At 51.1% G+C, this 21,598-nt stretch overlaps 1 protein-coding gene across 1 annotated transcript; it reads left to right on the top strand.

Moving 5' to 3' along the window:
* Positions 1-605: 605 nt before the first annotated feature.
* LOC136002928 (ral guanine nucleotide dissociation stimulator-like 1) lies at positions 606-21,286 on the top strand. The gene is made up of 24 exons (XM_065658164.1): positions 606-683; positions 1,614-1,776; positions 2,026-2,175; positions 2,565-2,725; positions 4,415-4,515; positions 7,968-8,433; positions 9,246-9,699; positions 9,790-9,812; positions 10,388-10,498; positions 11,628-11,836; positions 13,093-13,170; positions 13,610-13,794; positions 14,676-14,800; positions 15,440-15,655; positions 16,068-16,171; positions 16,505-16,703; positions 16,991-17,077; positions 17,381-17,413; positions 18,668-18,789; positions 19,041-19,130; positions 19,581-19,719; positions 20,193-20,390; positions 20,877-20,988; positions 21,168-21,286. The coding sequence occupies exons 1-24, from the start codon at positions 606-608 to the stop codon at positions 21,284-21,286; spliced, it is 3,723 nt and encodes a 1,240-aa protein (XP_065514236.1).
* Positions 21,287-21,598: the final 312 nt, after the last annotated feature.

Below are 21,598 nucleotides of genomic sequence, written 5' to 3' on the forward strand. Positions count from 1 at the left end.
GGGCTCGTCCACTGGATGTGGAACTCGCAGGAGCCAAAGCAGCAGCCACACAGAGCCCTCTGCAACCCTGTGTGGGGGAGTGGGAGCCGTCCTGGGTGGGGGGGACCCTCCATGGGCACCCCCCAAGCCAGGCCCCATTGCCAACAACTCCCAGCTCTGCACAGGCACGTGGGGAGCTGGTGGCTGGAGCAACCCTGCGGGGTGAGCTGCTGTGTGGGGAACAGGGCCGCAAAGCGGGAGGAGACTCGCTTCTGGGAGGGGAGACGTGACAGATGGCCCCAGGTACTGGGGAAATTCTCTGGAAACTGGATTTACTAGGCATGCATCAGTCAGGCCAGGGCAGGGCCGCTCGGCCAGGCTGGCTGAACCCCCGTGCCATATCTGCCGGGGGACTGGGGTGGTGGGTGCTGGGAGTGCCCGGGTAGGAGATGGCAAAGGTGCCGAAGGTGCCGGCGTGTCCGAGCAGACAGGGGTGTCGTCCCTGCTGGTGGGGCTTGGGGGGCCGGGGCTGTCCCCCTGCCAGGGGTGCCCAGGCTGCGGGGATGGGCTGCTCCTGCCCGGATGGTGGGCACAGGGGGGCTGAGCCTGCAAGAAGGACAGGAGCCATGGCCGGCGGTCACCTCTGCTCTTGCCCCCAGGAGCGTCCCGGGCTGCAGAAGTTGGGCTTGGTCCCTACCTGGCAGGTAGAAGGTTTGGGGGAGCACAAAAGGCTGCAGGACCCACAGAACTGGGGGGGTGGGGGGTGTGCACTGGGAGCCACTGGGGCTGCAGCTGGGGCTGCAAGTGCCTTTGGCTGGAAGCCTTGGGCCGTTCCCAGAGCTGGGACATCCTTGGCATGAGCGGGAAAGGCACTGAGCGCTGGCCTTAAGATGGATCCCTGCGGAACCCGCTACTGACTGGTTGCCAGCCCGACATGACCCCATTTTCTGGAACCCTTTGAGCCCAGCCCATCAGCCAATTGCTCACCCACTGCACTGTGTGTTTACCCAGCTGTGCGCTGGACATCTTGTCCAGGAGGATCCTGTGAGACACGCTATCAAAGGCTTTACTGAAATCCAAACAGATCGCATCAACAGGCTTCCCTTGGTCAACTAGGTGGGTAACCTTGTCCTGGAACGAAATTAAGTTTGTTAAGCAGGTCTTTCCCCTCATGAACCTGTGCTGGCTGGGACAAATGACTGAGTAGTTCAACAAGGGCAAGTGCAGGGTCCTGCACCTGGGGAGGAATAACTCCAGGCACCAGTACAGGTTGGGGTGGACCCGCTGGTCCCCCCGTGCTGCCACTGCTGGGGAACCTGCTGCAGCTATTCCCAACCAGGACCTTGGAGGGGCTGCTCAAGGTGGGGACATGGGGGGGATATGGGGACCTGCTGCAGATGTCCCTAACATGGATCCTGCAGGGGCTGCTCAAGGTGGGAACATAGGTGGGGACGTGGAGACACAGGGGGGACACAGGGGGTTCCTGCAGGCACTGCTCAAGGTGGGGGAAGCGGGGGGCTTTGGGTGTCACCCGGTGTCCCCTCAGGTCAGCCAGACGTACAGCCCCATGTTCCTGGCATGGCTGGGGACACGGCGGGTGGGCAGGTGACATGAGTGTTCCCTGGTGTCCCCAGCTCAGTGAGAAGTACGGGCCGGTGTTCACGGTGTGGCTGGGGACGCGGTGGGTGCTGGTGCTCTGTGGACACACTGCGGTGCGCGAGGCGCTGGTGGACAACGCCGAGGCCTTCGCTGGGCGTGGGCGCATGCCCACCCTGGAGAGCACCTTCCACGGCCACGGTGCGCGGGGACACCGGGGGGGACACCAGAAGTGGGACCCCAGAAGTGGTGGGAGCCCAGTGGTGGCACACTGACAGCCGTTGGACCCCAGTGATGTCCCACCCTGCCCAGGGTGCTGAACCCCCCATGGATGCTACCCACCCCCTCCCACCCCCTATGGTTGCTCACCCCACCATGTCCCCCCTCCGGGGTCCTGCCCCCGCCATGGGTGCTGCACCCCCATGGCTGCTGACCACCCGTGCCCCCCAGGGGTGGTTTTCGCCAACGGGGAGCGCTGGCAGCAGCTGCGCCGCTTCTCACTCTCGGTGCTGCGCGACTTCGGGGTGGGCTGGAAAAGCATCGAGAGCCGCATCCAGCAGGAGGCGCAAGCGCTGCTGAAGGAGCTGTGGGACACCCAGGGTATGGGGGGGTCAGGGTGGGGGACACGCACCCCTGGGTGCTGACACCCCCCAAAAATACCTCCGCCGCCCCAGAGAAGTGCTTTGACTCTCACATACCTGCTGGTCTGCACCAGGGGTACAGGGGGGAGGTGTCAGGGGGACTGGGGGGAGGTCGGGAGAGGGGACCAGGGTGGAGGGGCACCCCTGGGTGCTGACATCCCCAAAAAATCCTCCCGTCCCCGCTTTGACTCCCCTTTACCTGCTGAGCTGCACCCAGGTTACGGAGTGGGGGGGTGAGGGGGTTTGGGGAGGTCTGGGGGGGTGAGGGGGTTTGGGGAGGTCTGGGCGGGCGGGGGTGTCACCCTTGGGTGCTGGCCGCCTCCCCCAAAAGATCCCCCTTTCCCCCAGAGAAGCCGTTTGACCCCGCGTACCTGCTGAGCTGCGCCACGTCCAACATCATCTGCTCGATCGTGTCTGGGAACCAGTTAGACTATCGCGACAGCGAGTTCCTGGAGCTGCTGCGGCTCATGAACGACAGTTTCCGGGAAATCAGCACCCCCTGGGCGCAGGTGGGAGGGGCAGGGGGTGGGGGGGCTCAGAGGGTTGCAATGGGGGGAGGGGGGCAGTGAATTTGGGGGTCCAGGGGGTGCGACGATGAACCAGAGTTTCTGGGAGCACCCAGTTGCTGGGTGCATGTGGGGTCAGGGGGTGCAGGGGCTGGGTGGGGGGAGTCAGGGGGGGTGCAATGATGAACAAAAGGTTTTGGGAGCTCAGCACCCCTGGGCGCAGCTGAGACCTCGGGGTCGCAAGGGAATGCTGGGGGGGGCACGATGGGTGGGGAGGGGGGCTTCTGGGGGAGGGACCAGTGGGTGGGGGGGTCTTGGGGGTGAATTGGGGGGGTCAGGGAGGGTTCGATGATGAACAACAGGTTTTGGGAGCTCAGCACCCTGGGCGCAATTGGGACTTGGGGGGCATAAGGGGTGGCTGGGGCTGTTCCGGGGGTGGCTGGGGGTGTCATAGGGGTGAAGTAGGGGGGGAGGGTGAAATAGCTGGGGGTATCGGGGGCTGCAATGATGATCAAAGAGTTTTTGGGAGCAAAGCACCCCTGGGGGCAGCTGGGACCCCGGGGGGTGCAAGGGGTGGCTGGGGGTGGGTCCAGGGAGTGCGGGGCAGCGGGGGGTGTCATGGGGGTGCAGTGGGGGCAGTACGGGGGGTTGCAATGGGGGGGGGGGTTGGGGAGTGCAATGATGAATTTCTGGAAGCTCCCAGTCTCTCAGTGCAGGTGGGACAGGAGGGATGCAGGGGGTGGCTGGGGGGGTCCGATGGGTTGCGGGGGTGCAGGGGCATGTCCGTGGTGACGTGCGGACACAACCTGAAAAAGTATTAGTTAATACCAACAAATATCGGTACCCCCCTTTTCTTGGGAGTTCCGAAAAATCAATTTGCCATTGTTGTCCAGGCCCATTCCCTTTCCCAATTCAACCCATTTCTAGCTTGGGCATATTTTTGGGATTAATCTGGAGGCAAAGATCACACTGTTGTATCACCTGTTTTACAGTGGTATACAAATTTCTAGCTCTTATTTCCCTGATCAAATGTTTGCATAGTGCTTCTGCTCCTTTTCCCTGTGGGGTGTGAACCCACCCTTCCTTATTATATGATCCCTCTAAATCTACAATGAGTTTCTGATCCTCTTTAGTATACTCTGGCTTACCTTCTAAAGAGACCTGCCCGTCAGGGACTAAGGCACTTTCTATTTTTACCTTTTGCTTGGCCACTTGTTTTGCCTCTCTGTCCGCCAGTCGTTTCCTTTCTCCAATTCCAAACTCACTTTCTGGTGTGCATTAATATGCATGATTGCCACCTGCTTAGGAAGTTGAACTGCTTCCAATAGTTTCAATATCTCCTCCGCATGCTTGATATGTTTGCCTCGAGAGTTCAAAAGTCTCCTTTCCTTCCAAATTGCTCCACGTGCATGCACAACCCCAAAAGCATACTTGGAGTTGATACAGATGTTAACAGTTTTACCTTGAGCTAGTTCCAGAGCACGAGTAAGGGCAATTATTTCTGCCTTTTGTGTGAAAGTATTTTTAGGCAAAGGTCCAGATCACTTCACGGCTAGTAGTTATGGCATAACCAGCATGCCTTTCGCCGCTCAGGATACAGCTGCTTCCGTCCATAAACCAGTTTTCAGCGTTTTCCATAGGAATGTCTTTTAGATCTGGTTGACTGGATCATGTTGCTTCGATGGTCTCCAGGCAGTCATGATGAACTGGTTCTCCAACGTTACAGCTGAGGAAAGAAGCTGGGTTGACAATGTTAGTGACGATAATTTCTACATCATCTTGTCAGACACCGTGTGGGATTCTAGCACAGTCATTTTCTGACCCATGGTACGTCTCCGAGCCTCCTGTATATTCAGTACCACTGCAGCAACTGCCCGCAGGCATCCAGGCCACCCTTTTGCAGTTGTGTCTAATTGTTAGGAGAAGTAGGCCACAGCTTGTCGATATGGGCCAAGGTCCTGTGCCAGTATACCCAAGGCTATTCCCTGCTTCTTGTGAGAGAATAGAAAAATGGTTTACTCACATTTGGGCTTTCTCCTGTGATACCCGGTATCCTTGGAGCCCCAAAAGTTCAATAAACTTACAGTCCAGGTTAGACACGTCTCCTCTCTTCTGGTAGTGATCAAAATGTCATCCACATATTGTAGCATTTGTCCCTCATCTCATCATCAGAATTTCACATTCAAATCACTTCCCTCCACTAATTTACTCTCATGTGTAAAGATGCATCTTAAGAGGGAGCAAGGTGGTACTTTAGTAATGGAACCGGTTCTCATTTTATAATTATCTCCCCAAACAAAATTCTTTTGGTACCAAATATAAATATGCAAACTAACATACTGAGCTCAGACACGCAAACCAAATACCAAGTTCAAATATGCAAACAGATCACAATTACAATTAATCAAAACAATATCTCAATTTTAGCATTGCACCTTTGGACAACTTACCGCTCAGCCAGGCAGAGGTACCACTGGGTCTCCCTGACAAAACAGGTCAGTGCGCGCTGGAGCCCAATCAGCACCTGACCTTCCGCTACCTTCAGCAAGCTGGACTGGGCAAGGCTTTTATTAGAGTCTCATCTAGGGTATTACAACTGTTATCCCCAAACAGGGTTTCTTGCCTGGTGTGCACACAAAAAGCTAAATTTAGTACACCGAGATGAGGCACAGCCTACCACACAAAAAACCTTACATGCACACAGTTAAGAGCTAAACTGCTCATCGTACAAATGGTTGTACTCTACAGATTATTACAATAGACATGGAATACCCAGGCACTTATAAAGATAACACACATAATTACCAAGCTAGCTATTAGTTCAACAAACACTTATCATTCGCTTCGTCCATCTCCAGCCGGTCTCCTCGCGGAGGATGCGGAACCGCAGATCAGGACTCCGCACTCACTTTGCAGTCAGACTGCGTCTCGAGCACTCATTCACACAAACCACGGTACCTGGCATAAAAACTTCTTAATCATACAACATGTAACCGTCACCATAAGTATTCCAATTACAGTTACATCAATATAAACTTCAATTCCCATGGGTTAAGATGTTATAAAGTTACAATCGCCACGGGACTTGAACCCCCGATGATTGTTTCAATTGCCGCTGGGACTCGAAGCCCTGACGACTGTAGTGAGACTTGAACCCACGACTGGAAACTCTGCTTACCCTTCTCCTGCTTCCATACAGTCATTAGCGGGTCCATCCTGGCTCCCGAAACTGGGACACAACAGAAGTCTCAAGGTTACTCGATCTACCCCCAAGATTGCTAGCGGCTGACCCCCTTTTGGTCGAGTCAAGTCAGTAACCCCCTTAGGTACCCATTTACACCAAACCAAACACCAGTATGGGGAATCTGGCCATGCGTGGACGTCTCCTATGAGTTAGTGGGCCTCCATGTTACAGTAAAAAAACATGCCTGATCTGCTTAATGCAAATGGTCGCTGTCTGCCCTCGCGGTGACCAGCCGGAGTGGAGCCCCTCCGAAACAAAAGGTTCGGGACGCGTCTAGGAGGTCCGTTTCTCTCAGGCGGTCCGCGCAGCCGGGCAGAGTTCGTCCTGCCGCAGTCGCCAAAATGACATGCGGCAACAACTTTACAACCTATAAAGTCATAAAACTTTACAACTCGCAAGGTTATAAAGCAGGTATGTTTGTTAGACGTCAGGCGCATGAAGGATCAATCCTTTAATCTTGCGTGCGCCTTCTAACAATAGAAGATGTTTTTAAATACAGCAAGGTGTTACATATTCATGATAACCCCAGGAACGCCTATACATATTCGTAACCTTTCCCCAAGAAGGTGGCTCTTATTAAAATGAGTTCCAGGACCTTGGCCCCTTCCTGTTGCACCTGCACAGTGCTACCTGATGATCATGAACTTTTCATTTTTGGCTTAGAATGCTGAATTGGCTGGGACCCCAACTGCTGAGTCAGTTAAAGTATCATCCCTTTGCTGAAAATCTTCGTTATTTCGTCTCCTCGAGGATACAGCTGGATGCTGTAAAACTTATCTTTGCATTTAATGAGACTCTGTTTCTGAACATAATTCACAAAACTCGAGGCCCTTGCTACGTGGTTAACCCTTTAATTGTTAATTCCCTGTAACAGCGGCAGAGCCGAACTCATCCAAAAAAAGAGACAAGTTTGCTCCTCACGTATAAAAATATCCAGACAAGTTGCCTTTCCATCTTGTCACGTGCAATAATTCTATTGGGGCTGTCGAGAACAGCACAGTTGACAACACCAACATCTCTGTAGGTGGCTTTGGTTTGATAAGGATAATGTCAAGCAGTTTGTAACCAAACCCTTTAAATTTAAAGTTCCTAGAAGTCCTGACACTTGGTTTTAGGGCCTAATTAAACAGGCCTGCAAACAGGCTGTCAGGCTTTGTTTTCCTGAAGGAAGAAATGGAGGCACAGGGAGTGAAGCAGGACATGACCCGGACTAACTCCTCCCTTTTGCAACCTCCACTTTTGCTGCCACGTCCCAGGATTTCAGACACGCCAAGACGGCAGCTCTGGACTGGGAGGCCCGTTTAGATCTGGCAAGTTTGGAGATTTGTGGAGGGGAAGCCAGCGACAGTTTTCTGTTGCCGTGCGATGAAGGAGATGACCCTACAGAGGAGCGCTGCTCCACTGAGCTGAATGGTTTTGGAAACCATTTTGATTCCCTTTGAAAAAACAAACCCAAATACCCAAACACTCGTCCGCAGTTTCTCTTGAGCATAGACTCTGTCTGTGTGGAGTAAGTTTATCTATCACACCACTTCTGCTGGGACTGTGTAGTTTTGCATTATCTATGTTCTCCTCTTTGATATTTCTTCCTAATCAGAACATTACACAGCTTTGTGAGGTTCCTCTTCACGGAAGGCAGGAGCCCCGGAGAATAAAAGACACACGCACACACACCTACGTGTGCCCAAAGCCCTGTGTTGTTAAGGAAGCGGCTGGTGTGAAAACCTTATTCATGCCCCATGTTTCCTGCAGAAGCACCTTCTTGCTGGAGGAGGAGTGTGGGCTCTGCCCTGTGTTCCAGCAGAGCTGCCTCAGCTGGGAAGCCACAACCCGGCTGCAGTGGTGCTTGTAGCCTGTGGACTGCTCGCGTGTGTCTGGTAGAAACCGGCTTGAGGGCGCCGACGGAACGACTTGCAGGAGGCGTTGGTAAGACAGCGGGGTTCGGTTCCCGCCTGCAAGGCCCAGCAGTCCCACGAAAGCGTGTGGTGCGTGTGCACGAAGCAGCTCCCGGGAGCGCCCGTCCCTCACGCTGCCGCAGAACAAGCTCTGCTCCCCGCACAGCTGCAGTCCCGCCCGTCGGGCCCGCTCCCGGCGCTCTGTCCGGCTGAGCAAGGGCTTCCACTCCGGCCGGGCTGAGGGCGGGGCAAGGGGCGCGCGAGGGAGCGGCGGCGAGCTGCGATTGGCCGGCTGCGGGCGGCCCGCGAGGCCGCGTCCGGTGGCCGTGGTGACGCCGCGGCCGTTGCCGGCGGAGCCGTCGGGGCGAGCGGTCGGGGCGAGAGAGAGAGAGCGGGAGTGCGGGGCTGGCGGAGCCGGCAGCAGCTCTGCCTGCGGCCACGGCCGGGACGCAGCGCCATGTGCGGGATCAGCTGCGGGCCCTGCTGCGGACGGGTATGAGCAAGGCCGGGCCCCGCCGCCCGCCCTCCCCCGGGCCTGCGGGGGCCACGGGGCCGGGGGGCGGCAGCACCGAGTGCCGAGAGAAGGGTGTTGGTGGCTGGTCCCGAGTGCCGAGTGACGGGACGGGAGGAAACGGCCTCCAGCTGTGCCGGGGGAGCTTCAGGTTGGGCGTTGGGAGCGTTTGCTGCCAGCAGGGGTTATTAACCGTGGGAACAGGCTGCCCAGGGCAGCGGGGGAGTCCCCAGCCCTGGAGGGGCTGAACGGACGCGGAGGAGGTTCTGGGGGACAGGGCTGTGGGTTCTCAGGGCCGTGTTCTCAGGTTCTCAGCACAGGTCCTCAGGCCGGCATCAACGGATTAAGCCTAAGAGTTAACATAGTCGTTAATATGAGTTAGAGAAGGGGGGAAATGGGCAAAAAGTATCCTGTTCTGGTGACAAAGCTCTTCTTTCCAGTGAAGTGTTCTCTGGGCCTGTAAGCAACAGACAATGCTGAAATCTTTTCAGTGATCAACTGCTTATATATTTAAAAACAAAAGCAATAACAACAAAACGTTTCGAAGCAGAAAGGACTTTTGAACAAGGAACAAGTTTTGTCTGAGATGTAATAGAATCCCGTGCCTTGAGGTGATTTCCAGTCAAGTGTTACAGTGATTATAGGTTCTCAGGGACATGCCAGGGGTGGGTTAAGGGCTGCACTCAGTGACATTCAAGGTGTTCTTCAGCCAAAGTGATTCTATGATTCTCTCGTACAATCTATTTTTTGCATTGTAATAGTGCCTAAAGGTCAGGGTTCCTATGATCTTGTCCTGGTACTTTTGCAAGAACATTAAAAGTAAATGTGTTGCTCTCTGCAATTCAGAACTGCCTTTCCGTTGTTTTCTAACAGGCTCGGAATTTCTCCTTTCGGAACCTGTCTCTCTGGAGATGTTGGAGGAGACAAAGGAGGAGGACACCCCGGAGGAAGACACGTGAGGAAGACGTGGAGTCTCTGCACAGCCTTGAGGAGAGTCTGACCAAGCCAACGGAGGAAGGTGTGCAGACAGCAGAGCGCATTGAGGAGACTCCAGGGCGCATTGAGGAGACTCCAGGGCGCATTGAGGAGAGTCCAAGCAAGATAAGAGAGGGAGATGTGGAAACTCCAGAGCACACTGAGGACAGTCCAAGCGAGATAAGAGAGGAAGACGCAGAGACTCCAGAGCACATTGAGGAGACTCCAGAGCGCATCAAGGCTGGTCCAAGCAAGATAAGAGAGGAAGACGCAGAGACTCCAGAGCACATTGAGGACACTGAGGACAAGCCAACTGAAGAAGATGCGAAGACTCCACAGAGCCCGGAAGACAGTGTGAGGAACCAGCCTGGGGAAGATGTGGAGGTTCCACAGGGCGTTCAAGAGGCAAGTCACTGGTGTACAGGCAGTTCTATCTGACTAGGGGATATTTTAGAGGTAAAGGAGGTAAAAACAAACAGAAAAGCAACTCAAAAAAACCCAAAGCCCAGTCTCCCCAAACCAGGATTTTGTTGCACTGCACTCAGAAGAAATCCTTTCTAATTTAGTTGTTGCTGTGCTTAAGGCTGTGGTGGTTAGTAAAGCCCTGAAATTGTAATTGTTCAATTGTATGTATGATGATAAAACATTATGCGGTTGCAGAGGGACCAGTATATGTATTTCTAAAGTTAATTGTTACATCTATTTTCAATTCTCTTGTTCTTTGCTCCTCAACATGTATCAGCATGTTAATGCAGTGGCTCTTAGTGCTGGGGTTCAGGAGATCTGGACTCTCTGGTTCAATTCTTACCTCTTTCCTTGGCTTGTACAGTAATTTGTGCACTCAGCTCCTCTCTGCTTTCATTTAGAAGTCCAAAAGTTACCCCAGGTAACTAAAGGCAGCTAAAAAGTGGCAACTTAAGTGAGTGTTTTTGAGGCGGTTTGAGCTCCTCGTCTTGGCATGCTGGTGTCTGCAGCTGGTGCTTGTGCAGGGACCATGTTCCTTTCTCTCTTACTTGTTTTCTTTGCCCTTTTCCTGGCAGAGCACAACTGAGGATGGAGGTGAAGAAGTAGAAGAAGAAGCTGTTGACTGTGACACCCTAAAAAGCGTGCAGATCCAGCAGACTGAGGATGAAGGAGCAAGATGGCTTGGGGTAAGTAAAGCTGGCGCGGTGGCATTTTGGATGGCTGCTCATGGACTTTGGAGCCTGTTCCAGGGAGCTGAATTCCACACGGATCATTATGATATTAACTTTTAGCACTGACTGCTCCCACTATTAAAAAAAAAAAAAACCCAAACCAACAAAACACTGAAGTTGTGTGTCTGGATCATCTGAAACGGCTGTCTTCTTGTGTTGGCTCTTCTTGTTTTCTTGATGTGTAAAACAGATTTGACCGGTGGTGGCGGTGGGTCAGATGGTACTTAGTGCAGAAATAAGGGTCTAGCTCATGGCCTGAGAAGTTGAACATTTGTCAGTTATTTTGGACTGGCTGTGACTCATTTCTGCTGTTAGGAACCTGTCTCAGGTCTCCCAAACAAATAGTCTCGGTCTTTTGAATAATGAAGGTCTCTGAAAAGTCCCTGGAAAATTCCTCAAATCTTAAGTGAATATAGGTTTGGGTTTTATTTTCATATTGCTTTCTCAGCCAGCCGAGAAATTAATTGTCTGCCTTTCTGCAAGAATTACAGCTCTGTACTGTTTTTCGAATGTATTTCCAAGCATGAAGGCTTTAGGGGTAAGCGCAATGAGCTGAAATGCACAGGCACTCAGTTTGGCAGGTGCTGCTGCCTGCACCGTTGTGTCCAGGTTGGTAGTATAGAGACTTTGAGTAGCAGATTTCCCACCTCTGCCTCCTGTTATTACCAGGAGAAACATGAGAAAGTATTTTTGACCTCCTGTACATTTCCCAGCTGCTGGTTTTGTGTAAGAGGTGGGGAGCATTTTGAGCATGTCTGTGTCCCATAAAGATACTTTAGAAAAGTAGAATTTTTTCCCGTTTCGGGGGTGTTGTTCCTTGTACGTAGAAGGAGTTTTCCAGGTCTTGGTCATGTTCTCAAGGGAAGAGCTCTAAGTGATGCTGCATTTGTAGAGGGATTTGGAGGCTTTTCAGGTGAAAAGCATTTGGTATTTGGAGAGCCAAAACTGACAAAATTGTTTAGTAACTAGAGATGGACTATTCCTGTGAAAAGACGGAACTGAATCTGTGTTTCACTGTGCAAGCTGTGTCAGGGATCTGGCTTCTGTCTGAGCTTTGTGCTTTGTTTTTGTTTCCACTTTGTAGGCTGAAGGGGACCAGTTACCTGCAGAACACACTGTCAGCGCGGACGAGATGTGCAAAAGCAGGACCCTGAAAGCTGGCACTTTGGAAATGCTTGTGGAGACCCTTCTGATGGCCTTTGAGGAGAATGATTTTACATACATCAACATCTTCCTCTCCACATACAGGGCCTTTGCCTCCACCAGCACAGTCCTGGAACTGCTCCTGGACAGGTAAGAGCCGGGACAGAAGGGAAACGGAGCCATCATTGATTACACATGACGGGGGGATGTTGGCAAGAATTTCTTCTACTACTTTTAGTGGACATGGACTTAATAACCTGACGGACAGAGGTCAAGAACCCTGCAAAATTCAGGATTTCAGCATAAACACACATAAATGTGTAAATGCACGCTGCCCACATCCCAACTCTCATGAAAGCTCAGGCGCCAGGTGGGGAAAGTGTGCGGGGTCTGACTGCTGAGGAACCAAACTGGGACCGACACCAGAAAATCAATACAGCTTTTCCATTGAAATGTGCACGCTCAGATGTATCCTGACCTCCTCCTACCCCGTATTTAAGGAGGTGCAAGGTGTGGTTTGCAAGGAGCTGTTCCAGCTGATGCCAGGGCTCTCCCCGCAGGTCTCTCCAGGCTCAGTGTCCCCAGCTGAGCTCCCTGTGGCTGTGGCTGCGCCGCTCCTGTCAGAGGGACCACGGGTTTGCCTGATTTAGTCTGGGTTTGCTTTGCAGTGCACGGGGATATGTGCAAACCCTTCATCTCTGCCTCAGCTTCCCCAGCCCTGGTGGAATTGTCCAACATGAAGCCCTTGTTATAAGATTGTGGAAGCTTTAGTTCCTGTTTTAAAGCCTTGGGCGGTGCTGAGGGTGTGAGCCGTGGCAGGGCAGAATAATCCTGCCTGCAAGGCACAGGCCTTGCCTGGGTAGGCAAGAGATTCTGCTTTGCTGTTGGGGTTGTGCCCCTGGTTTCCTCTTTCCCGGTGGTGTTTTCACAGCCCCATGGCCATGCCCACTGGTGACAGCTGTGCCAGTAGTTTCGGCACAAGTGGGCACGTGCCACCGGGAAAACTTGGTGTGAAATCACCCTGGGAGTGGGGAGGAATGGGAAATACTGGAGAAACAGAAGCTGCGTTGCAGAAAGTGGTTGTGTTCCAGCCTCCTTGTGTGCTGGAGGGAAAATGGGCAGAAAGGGTCTTGGAGCTGTGAGCAGAGAGACTGTTTTGGTTGATTCCTCCTCTGTGCAGGCTGCTTCCTAGGAATGAACAAACTAGCTTGGAAGATACTGGCTGTTTCTTCAGGATTTTTTTCCTCTTCAAGCTCCTTAAGTTTGCCCAACTTTTAGATTTCACATTTGCAGTTTGAGCTAGAAACACTTTCTAGTTGTTTATGCTAATTGTATGTGAATTACGCTATTTGGGATTTTGCTTTTACTCAGTAGAGGTTCCTCTAAACCCCCTTCTCATTTTTCAGATATGGAAACCTGGAGGTCTCAAGCTGTGAAGAAGCTGAAAGCCGGAATTCCCCCGAATCCACCACAGCGCTCAGGACGTAAGTTTGGTTTTGTGCCGCCCAGCGAGCCCCAGGCAGGGTTGGGTGTTGGAGGAGGACGTGGGCAGCAGAGCTGTTGTTTCCTTGGACACTTCACAGCCCTGTTTGCTTCATGGAGCTTGTGTAAAGGCCGAGTATCAACTGTCTCATAACACATCCAATAATGCGACCCAGAGAAAATCTTAGTGTTTTCGTTAATGAGTGCGCTGGTTTCTCGAGGTGTAAGTGAAGAAGCAGCCTTTAGTTTCCTATGAAGTAATATCTTAATAATATTTCTTGCATAAAAAGAACAAATTAAATTCTGTGCTCACAGAAGTGTCCAGACTGCCTTCACGTGGGGGATGAATGTCTCAGGGTTGTTCTGTTAGATACAGATCCAGGCGATTGCATCCATACCTGCTGTATAGAACCCACGTGTTCTCTCTGAATTTGCTCACAGTGCGATCGCATCGATTTTACAAGCCTGGCTGGATCAGTGCGCCGAGGATTTCCAAGAGCCGCCGGACTACGTGTGTCTGATGGAGGTGCTGGATTATCTGAAGAGACACATGCCCGGCTCTGACCCGGAGAAGAAAGCGCAGAATCTCTTGGAGCAGTTCCAGAAAGAAGAACTGGAGAATGATGGTAAAGTACCTTTCTCTGCTGTCTGTGTGTTCTCCCAGTGTCAAGCCTGTGTTCTCCAAGCATTCTAGTTTTGGTTAAGCAAGACCAAATGTCTTTGAGCGAATCTTCCTTTCTGCTGAGTTCTTGTACGTGCATTTTTCTCAAGTTGGCTGCGTGTTTTTCAGACCCCGTTGGCTCTGGAGTGGATAACGGTAGGACTGGTGTGCAGAAAGGCCCAGGCTTACACTTTAGACAGGCCCTGCAGCCCTGAATCCAGCTCTGGTTTACTGCCGAGTCCAGCCCAGGGCGTCGGGGTGCCTGTCCTGCAGCTGCTGGAGCCACGATTGGTTTCGTATATTTTGCATTACTTTCTCTCCTCATGAGTATTACTAGCAAAGCATGTTTTAACTTTCCAACTGGTCTCTCTCCTTTCTCCTCCTCTTCCCTTAAAATCTGGACATAAGAGCGTTCTCGAGGCAGTATTTTGGGGGTATAATTGCAGTCTTGTCTCTTTGCAGTTCAGCTTTATTTCAGGCTGTAGAATGTATAAATACTGACAAGTAGATTATCAACATTCTGCAGTGTTAATAAGGAATTGTTGTTGGGGGGCTGGTGGGTTTTTTTGCTTCCAAAGAAAGGTTAGTGAATGGGTTAGGGCACTTCTCAGCGAAGAGACCCTGAACAGCTCAATTCTTTCTGTTTCTTTTTCTTCCACCTTCTCTTTGCCAATTTAACCTTCTGGTGCTTACTTTTCTCACTAAAATAGGCAGCACGGTGAGGCCGTTACACCAGGCAGGACCCTTTGCATGTTGTGCTATTGCATGTAGTGATTTTTGAAATATCTGCTTTGATTCAGTGTTTGCTGTATAGATTTACTAACTCATGTTTTCCATGCCGGACAGACGGGTTCCACAGCCTTTCTCCGCATAACCTGGACAATGAAGAGGAACTGGAGATCAGCAGTCCAGAAGAATTCTCTTTCTTCCAAGAAGACCTTGTGGCAGAACAGCTGACATACATGGACGCGGTATGTAGATCGTATCTATTACTTGAAATGCTCGGGGCAGTAGTACTGGGCTTCCAAATTATTTTTTAAGTTATGTCAATGTAAGTCTAGTGTTCCAGAACAGCTCTGTTGCTGGGACACAGAGCGCAGCTCTGCTGGGTTATCCAGACTTGCTTTGTTCGTTGGGCTTTTCCTTCGGTTATTCTGAAGGTGGTGTTTGTCTTTTTTTTTGAAGTGTGAATGTAGACTGCGTAGCCTTTTTGGCAAAGTTTAATATTTGACCCCTCAGAAATAGCGTGGTTTTACTATATTTTAGGCTACCTCGCCTAGACGTGTATAAGTACTTTTAACTGTAGTGCTCCGATTTGGTTTGTTTGTATCAATCTCTTTCAAAAGTATCATTATATAGAAATTTTTCTCCTTGGTTATGCAAGTGATACAAAGGTATCTCTTATTTTGCCAGGACTGTTTAGCTGACAGTTCTTTTAGGGCATCAAGCCTAAAGGGTTATGCCAAAGTGTGTATTTTAAACTAAGAGAAAACAAATATTTCCCTTTTAATACCATATTAGATTTAGGTCCAAGTTGTACTGTAAACGTGCATTTCTTCCTGTGGGCAATAGCGATCCAGGCTGACTTGGGCACCTCTGTTTCCCTCTAGACACTCTTCAAGAAAGTTGTGCCCCAGCACTGTCTGGGCTGCATCTGGTCCCGAAGGGAGAAGACAGAGAACAAGCACCTGGCCCGGAGCATCAGAGCCACCATCTCGCAGTTCAACGCCGTCACCAACTGCGTGCTCAGCACCGTTCTGAGGAGCAAAGACCTGAAAACACAGCAAAGAGCCAAGATCTTGGAGAAGTGGATTCGCATCGCACGTGTAAAGCATTTATTGGCGACTGTTTAATGTTCCTTGTGCGGGTGCCGTGGGGCTGGGAGGGGAGAGGGGGGTTGTACGCGTTGGGCCCAGGCCTGGGAGCAGCTGAGCTCTCGTTCTTTCTGGTTTTGGCCGACTGTCCCTGTCACAGCACACGCAGTGTTGCTCTTCCTCTCTTTGGGCAGCATCAGCACAAAGAGATGAAAGTGAGGAAGACAAGGTGTAAATGCCAAAGCCCATCAAGTGTTTGGTGGCCGGAGGGGGCAGTGATATTTTTGATGCTCAATATTTGTAGAGCTGCCCGCTTAGCAGGGAGAATGTGCAGCAAGCAGGACACGGGGCAGACAGAAGAGCACTGACCTGTTGGTGATGCTGACGTTTAATGCTCCTGGGTTTCTAACCGCTCCTTTCACAGGAATGCAGGATCCTCAACAACTTCTCCTCCTCCAAGGCCATCGTTTCAGCACTGCAGTCCACCTCCATCTATCGCCTGAAGAAGACCTGGGCCTGTGTTCCAAAGTAAGGCTGCCCCAGACAAAGGCAAAAAGCTCCGTGCTCTTTCTTTGTACCCGTTTATCCGCCTTCTTACAAGAATCTCCTACCTGCGGTGTGATTGAGAACCCTCAGCAGGGTCAGCGTCCCTGCGGCATTTCTTTGTGTCAAACAGGGCCTGGGAGCACCAGAAGATCCCAGGAAGGTTCCTGGTAGATGTGCAGCGTGTCACTGGATGTGTTTTGGTGCCGTTATCTTTGATGTGCCCAACTGTTAACGATTCATGAGAAAAAAATAGGAACCTGATCTGATTTAGAGTGCTTACAGATAACTGGAATGATTTAATCTTTTCCTGTACAGGGACATAATGCTGATGTTTGAAGAGCTGTCCGACATCTTCTCTGACTGCGACAACTTTTTGACAAGCAGGGAGCTGCTGATGAAGGTGGGAATGAGTTTGAGTTGCAAGGCTTGTGATCGCAATCAAAGCCGAGCTCGGCCCTTTTCTTTTTCTAACCAACGGAACTCCCGTGTGCGGTGCTTTGGGGAAGACAGGTCTGTAAATCCCGGGCTTTTCTGCTGGGGCGAGAGGTGCCGCACAGCGCAGTTTGACGCAGATGAGTTACGAATGAGCACGTTGGCTTTCTACCGCTCTGTACAGAGATGTACAGAGAAACTGAGGCTAAGATACTAAGGATGGTGTCATGAAGGAAAGCATCATTTACAAGAGCACTGTGTGCTGAAGCAGACGAGTTGTATTTTGTTTGCTTACACAGGAGTATTCTAGCATTCTAATTATTATTATTTCTCAATCCATTAATCCAGCATTGCTCTGATGGTTTGCAGGGAGTCACGCAAGGCACGGTACCTTACCTTGGTACCTTCCTCACAGATTTGGTGATGCTGGACACAGCCCTTCAGGACTATCTCGAGGTAATTTGGGGCAATTTTTGGAATCCTAAACATCCTCCCTCCCTTCCCGGCACTGTGTCTGCTCCTCTCTTCCACTGGGTTCTAGTGCAGTTCTTCAACATGGAGAAATCTATGTAAAAAATAGACTCAGGTGCACAAGTGCTGGGGTTTCTCCTAGAGCTGGAAACAGGTATTTGTAGAAGCCTTTGCTCAGGGCAGGTCTGGCCTTTCCCTTCCTTGGTGTCGCTACTTCATCCTGTTTGTGATGAAATCCAACCGAGCCTGTGCTCTTCTCCTCTGATCCCTTCTCTTTCCTTCCAACAGGGCGGGCTGATCAATTTTGAGAAGAGGCGAAGGGTAAGTGGAACGTTGACTATTCCGTGATCTTTAGTTCCTGATGCTCTCTGCTAGAGCGTTCTCTTGGCGAGCCTGTTGTCTTTGCTCAGGCGTATCCAACAGCTGCTAATGTTAATGCAGTTTGTGAGGAAGGAACAATCCCTGGCCCGCTGTGAACCTCTGCCGGGCTGCGAGGGGCGGCGCGGGAAGAGAAATTCCTTTTCGATGCGGGCAGCAGGGGAGGAGGAGCTGCAGGGCACTCGCTGCCACGGGATTTACGTCTGGGGCGCGCACATTCCCCCCGTTTGGTGTTCACGGGAACACGTTACACGTGGGTGTTCTGTGTGCTGGGAGTGAATCAGACCTGCTGGCGTGAGACCTTTGCTTGCCATGAGATACAGTTTGTAACCATCTTCCTTGTGCTGCAGTAAATCCTGGTGGGTAGAAGGTGCAGAGAGTGACCCAGGTACCTGGGCCTGAGAAACCAAGGCTCAGCGTTTCCTTCCAGCCTGAGCCTCGTTGGTCAGAGATCAGTAGCAGCAAAGGCGCCGGGGTTTCCTCTGTGCGAGGGAAGTCGTGCCAGATCTCGGCTCTGGGCTCTGAAAGCAGACGTGGTTTGGCTGTGATGGAGCCGTTTCCTTCCCTCAGCTGCTCCCGGCTCCACAAACCACCGCTCGGACTTGCCGTGTGTGCAGAACCGTACGGGCCAGGGTACTCATGAGATACACGAGCTGCTCCGTGCTCATGGGTCCAGCTTCACACAAAGCAGCGGCAAAGCTGAACCGCGCTGAGTGCTCAGCTCTGAGTCTAGAACCTGCTCCAACATGAGGGGTTATAAGAATTATTTTGGCCAAGCGTGTGTGCAAGCGGAGTTGGGGAAGAGCAGCACGTTCCAGTCACACGTTGGGGACAGCGTTTTGTGTTCCTCTGGTGCAAGTGTGAGTGCACGACGTGCAGAGCCGGGGAGGATCAGGCTCTGCTTTCGTCACAGGCACCTCTAGTTCTTTCCCTTGCTCAGTGCCTGAGAACCACCTCCGTACAGGCGTGATTCCTCTCTCGGCGCTGCTCTGGCCACGCAGGGTGAGCGGGAAGGGTGAGCTGCAGAATTGCATTGTTTGAGAAACTGGTTCTTGAAAGAGTCACTTCTTCAACTGAAACTGAACTTGGGGTCAAACTCAGTTTGTCCTGGGTCTGTTGCTGTGTGTGTTTAGTATCTGAATGAGTCTGGCCTTATTCTTCTAATTAGAATTCCTATGTTATGATTTGTTTTCTTAGGAATTTGAAGTAATCGCCCAAATTAAGCTCTTGCAGTCTGCATGTAACAGCTATTGCATGCCACCAGATGAAAAATTCCTGCAGTGGTTTAGGAGGCAGCAGCATTTAAGTGATGAGGAGAGGTAGGGTCTCAGCCCAGCTGGCGAAGCAGCTTTTCTTCCCCCGCAGGCAGGTTCTCTCAGCCTTGAGCTCTGCGCTGCCAGGAGCTGCCGCACGCTGCTGCTCCCGGAGAGTGGAAATACACACGGGCAGAGCTGCGTCCCTCCTTGTGGGGATGCAACCCTCTGTAAAGTGGGAAGAACCCAGGGTTTCTCCGATTTCTTAGATACTGCCACTTGGAGATATATAACTAATAGTATTGCCTGTTCTGCAGTTTCCGCCTTTCCTGTGAAATTGAAGCAGCTGCTGAGAAGAGCGTCACATCGGCCACAACTCAGAAGAGCGTGGGGAAGAGATTCAGCCTGTGAGTACAATGGGGAGAGGGGCGTTTGGTGGCTGAATATGAACCGCAATAAATCAAACACCAGCTGACAAACCTGGCTGGGGATCCAGAGCACTGCAGTACTGTAAGGAGACACCACCAGCTAGAAATACGTATTTCTGTCTGACGTTGTCCCTTTCTAGTGGTGCAAGTAGCCGTGAGGATTATTGAGTAAAGACATTAGAAGTAACCTTAAGATATCAGACAAAGGAACAATGTTAGTGCTGGATTATAAATGCAATTCAAATTTGCAGTAGCAAAAGAGAGTAAATAAGGATAGAGTCTAATTTGATATACACACGCAAAGAATAGGCCACTGGAGACAGGAAAACACAACACTCCGTCAGGTTTTTGAAGCAAGTGACAGCTTTGCTCAGCCCAGCTCTGTTGTGCTTTCCCTCACCGGCCGTTGCGCTTTCTTTTCTCTCCTAGGCCGTTCCTGGGCTTGGGGCTGAGCGCCCACAGCACACCCGTCACAGCGCAGCCCAAACCCGCTCCGGGTGGGAGCTCTGGGGACAGCAGCGTCACAATCGTCACTGCCAGCGCCCCTGCAGAGGAGCCTCAGCACAAGGTAGGGCCTGGGCCCTGCTTTCAGCACACACAGCCTGTGCGAGGCTGCGTTGCTCGCAGTGGAATGGAGGGACCTGAGCTCTGGGAAAGGCTTTTTTGGGGGGAAAGCTCATGTGCATAAGCCCAGCCTAATTGTGGGGCAGGCAGAGCAGCTGAGCAAGTGAGAAGCAGGTGAGGTCAGAGCTCAGCAGCCCTGTGGGTTTGACCTGCCAGGAGCTGCCCAGAGGAAGCCTTGCCTGGGCTGGGTTCCGTTCCCAGGGAGCTTGGTCCTACAGACTCTGCTCTTTTGACCTAAACTGCCTTAACGGGGTTGCTGAAGCCCTTGTTAAGGCTGTTTTGCTGAAGAGTGTCATATTTAGCTGATGGATCTTTGAAATTGTACTAAACGTTCTTAAACCAAACGAAGCATGAGGTGCTGGACTCTGGCATCCATCACTGGTTTAAACTGTTGAGCTGGAGCAGTTGTTAGTGTGATTTCGATTGATCTCGTCCCCTCCCTTGCTACCATCTCATGCCAAGTGCTCCAAGAAGTGCCCCAACTCCATGACAACCACCACATCAAAAGAAGTGCCTCCAGAGCAGCCAGTTTACAACCAGCAGAAGGGAGACAGCTGCATCATCCGGACCAGCCTGGAAGATGACAGAAGTGGCAACATCTACAAGAGCATCCTGGTGAGTGGTGGGAACAGCAAAATGCTGTTACCGTGGGTGATGTTGTCACCCCAGGTGACTTAAATGGTGCTTTTAGTTTTGGAAACACCTGTTCACTGATCAAACCTCAGAAAGTGTTTAGCGCAGGAGATCAATGGATGTCTGCAAACAACAGCTGGGGCAGCGATTGCTGTGGAGTTGATGGCTGCTGAGAACAAGGTCTCACCTCTCCAAGTGGTTGCTCAGGAGAGCAGAGGCTGTGATTTACTGCTGCATTTCTAGAACAGTGTCTGTCGTCTTGAACTAAATCAACCACCACGTGTCGCAAAGAGCGTGGTTTAGTATCTGGCTGAATCTGCTACGCAGTTACTGACCCGTTGTAATTTTTCAGTTCTTGGAAATCTTTCCCAAGCCCAAGTAGTCTGCAGAAAGACAGGCCTTTGCTAATGGTTCAGTCATTAAAGAGAGAATAAAGCAGAAGCTCCCATTGCAACTCTGTCTTTGCAGCTAACGAACCAAGAGAAGGCTCCTGCTGTCATCCAGAGAGCCATGGAGAAGCACAATCTGGAGTCTGGCTCAGCTGATTACGAGCTGGTACAGATCATCTCCGAGGCCAAAGGTGGGGAAGCAGAGCTCTGCTGCTGCTGCTGGAAAAGTTCTGCGGCATCTGGAAGGAAAGAGTGAAATGTGAAGCGACGTCAGAAACGCCATCGACACGTTGTCGCAGCTGCCGGTGAGAATAAACCCTAACGCTAAGTGGTGCGCAAATTAACGCTTGCTCCGCTCCCTCTCTTGCAGAGCTGGTGATCCCACCCAAGGCGAACGTGTTCTACGCCATGAACACCCAGGCCAACTTGGATTTCATCCTGAGGAGGAAAGCTGCAGCAAAGGAGGAGCCTGCCGTTAATATATGTTGATGTTTCATCTTTGTATCGTATTTGACCTTGTATATTATTTACTATTTATAAGTATTTTAAGTATGTAAATTTTTTCCCACCAGTTTTTGTCAGGAGTTAATATATTTTAATACTTGATCTGTATATAATATTTGAGTAATATAATATAATATAGTCTAGTATAATATAGTCTAGTATAATAGAGTATAGTATAATGTAATATAGTATAGTATAATATAGTATGTAAACTTTTTTGTCTCGAGATAATATATTTCAATATTTGTTCTTTATACAATGTTTGAGCTTTGTATAATATTTATAGATACGTATGTA

The sequence above is a fragment of the Caloenas nicobarica genome, unplaced genomic scaffold, assembly GCF_036013445.1.
Source record: "Caloenas nicobarica isolate bCalNic1 unplaced genomic scaffold, bCalNic1.hap1 Scaffold_83, whole genome shotgun sequence".
Classification (NCBI taxonomy): domain Eukaryota; kingdom Metazoa; phylum Chordata; class Aves; order Columbiformes; family Columbidae; genus Caloenas; species Caloenas nicobarica.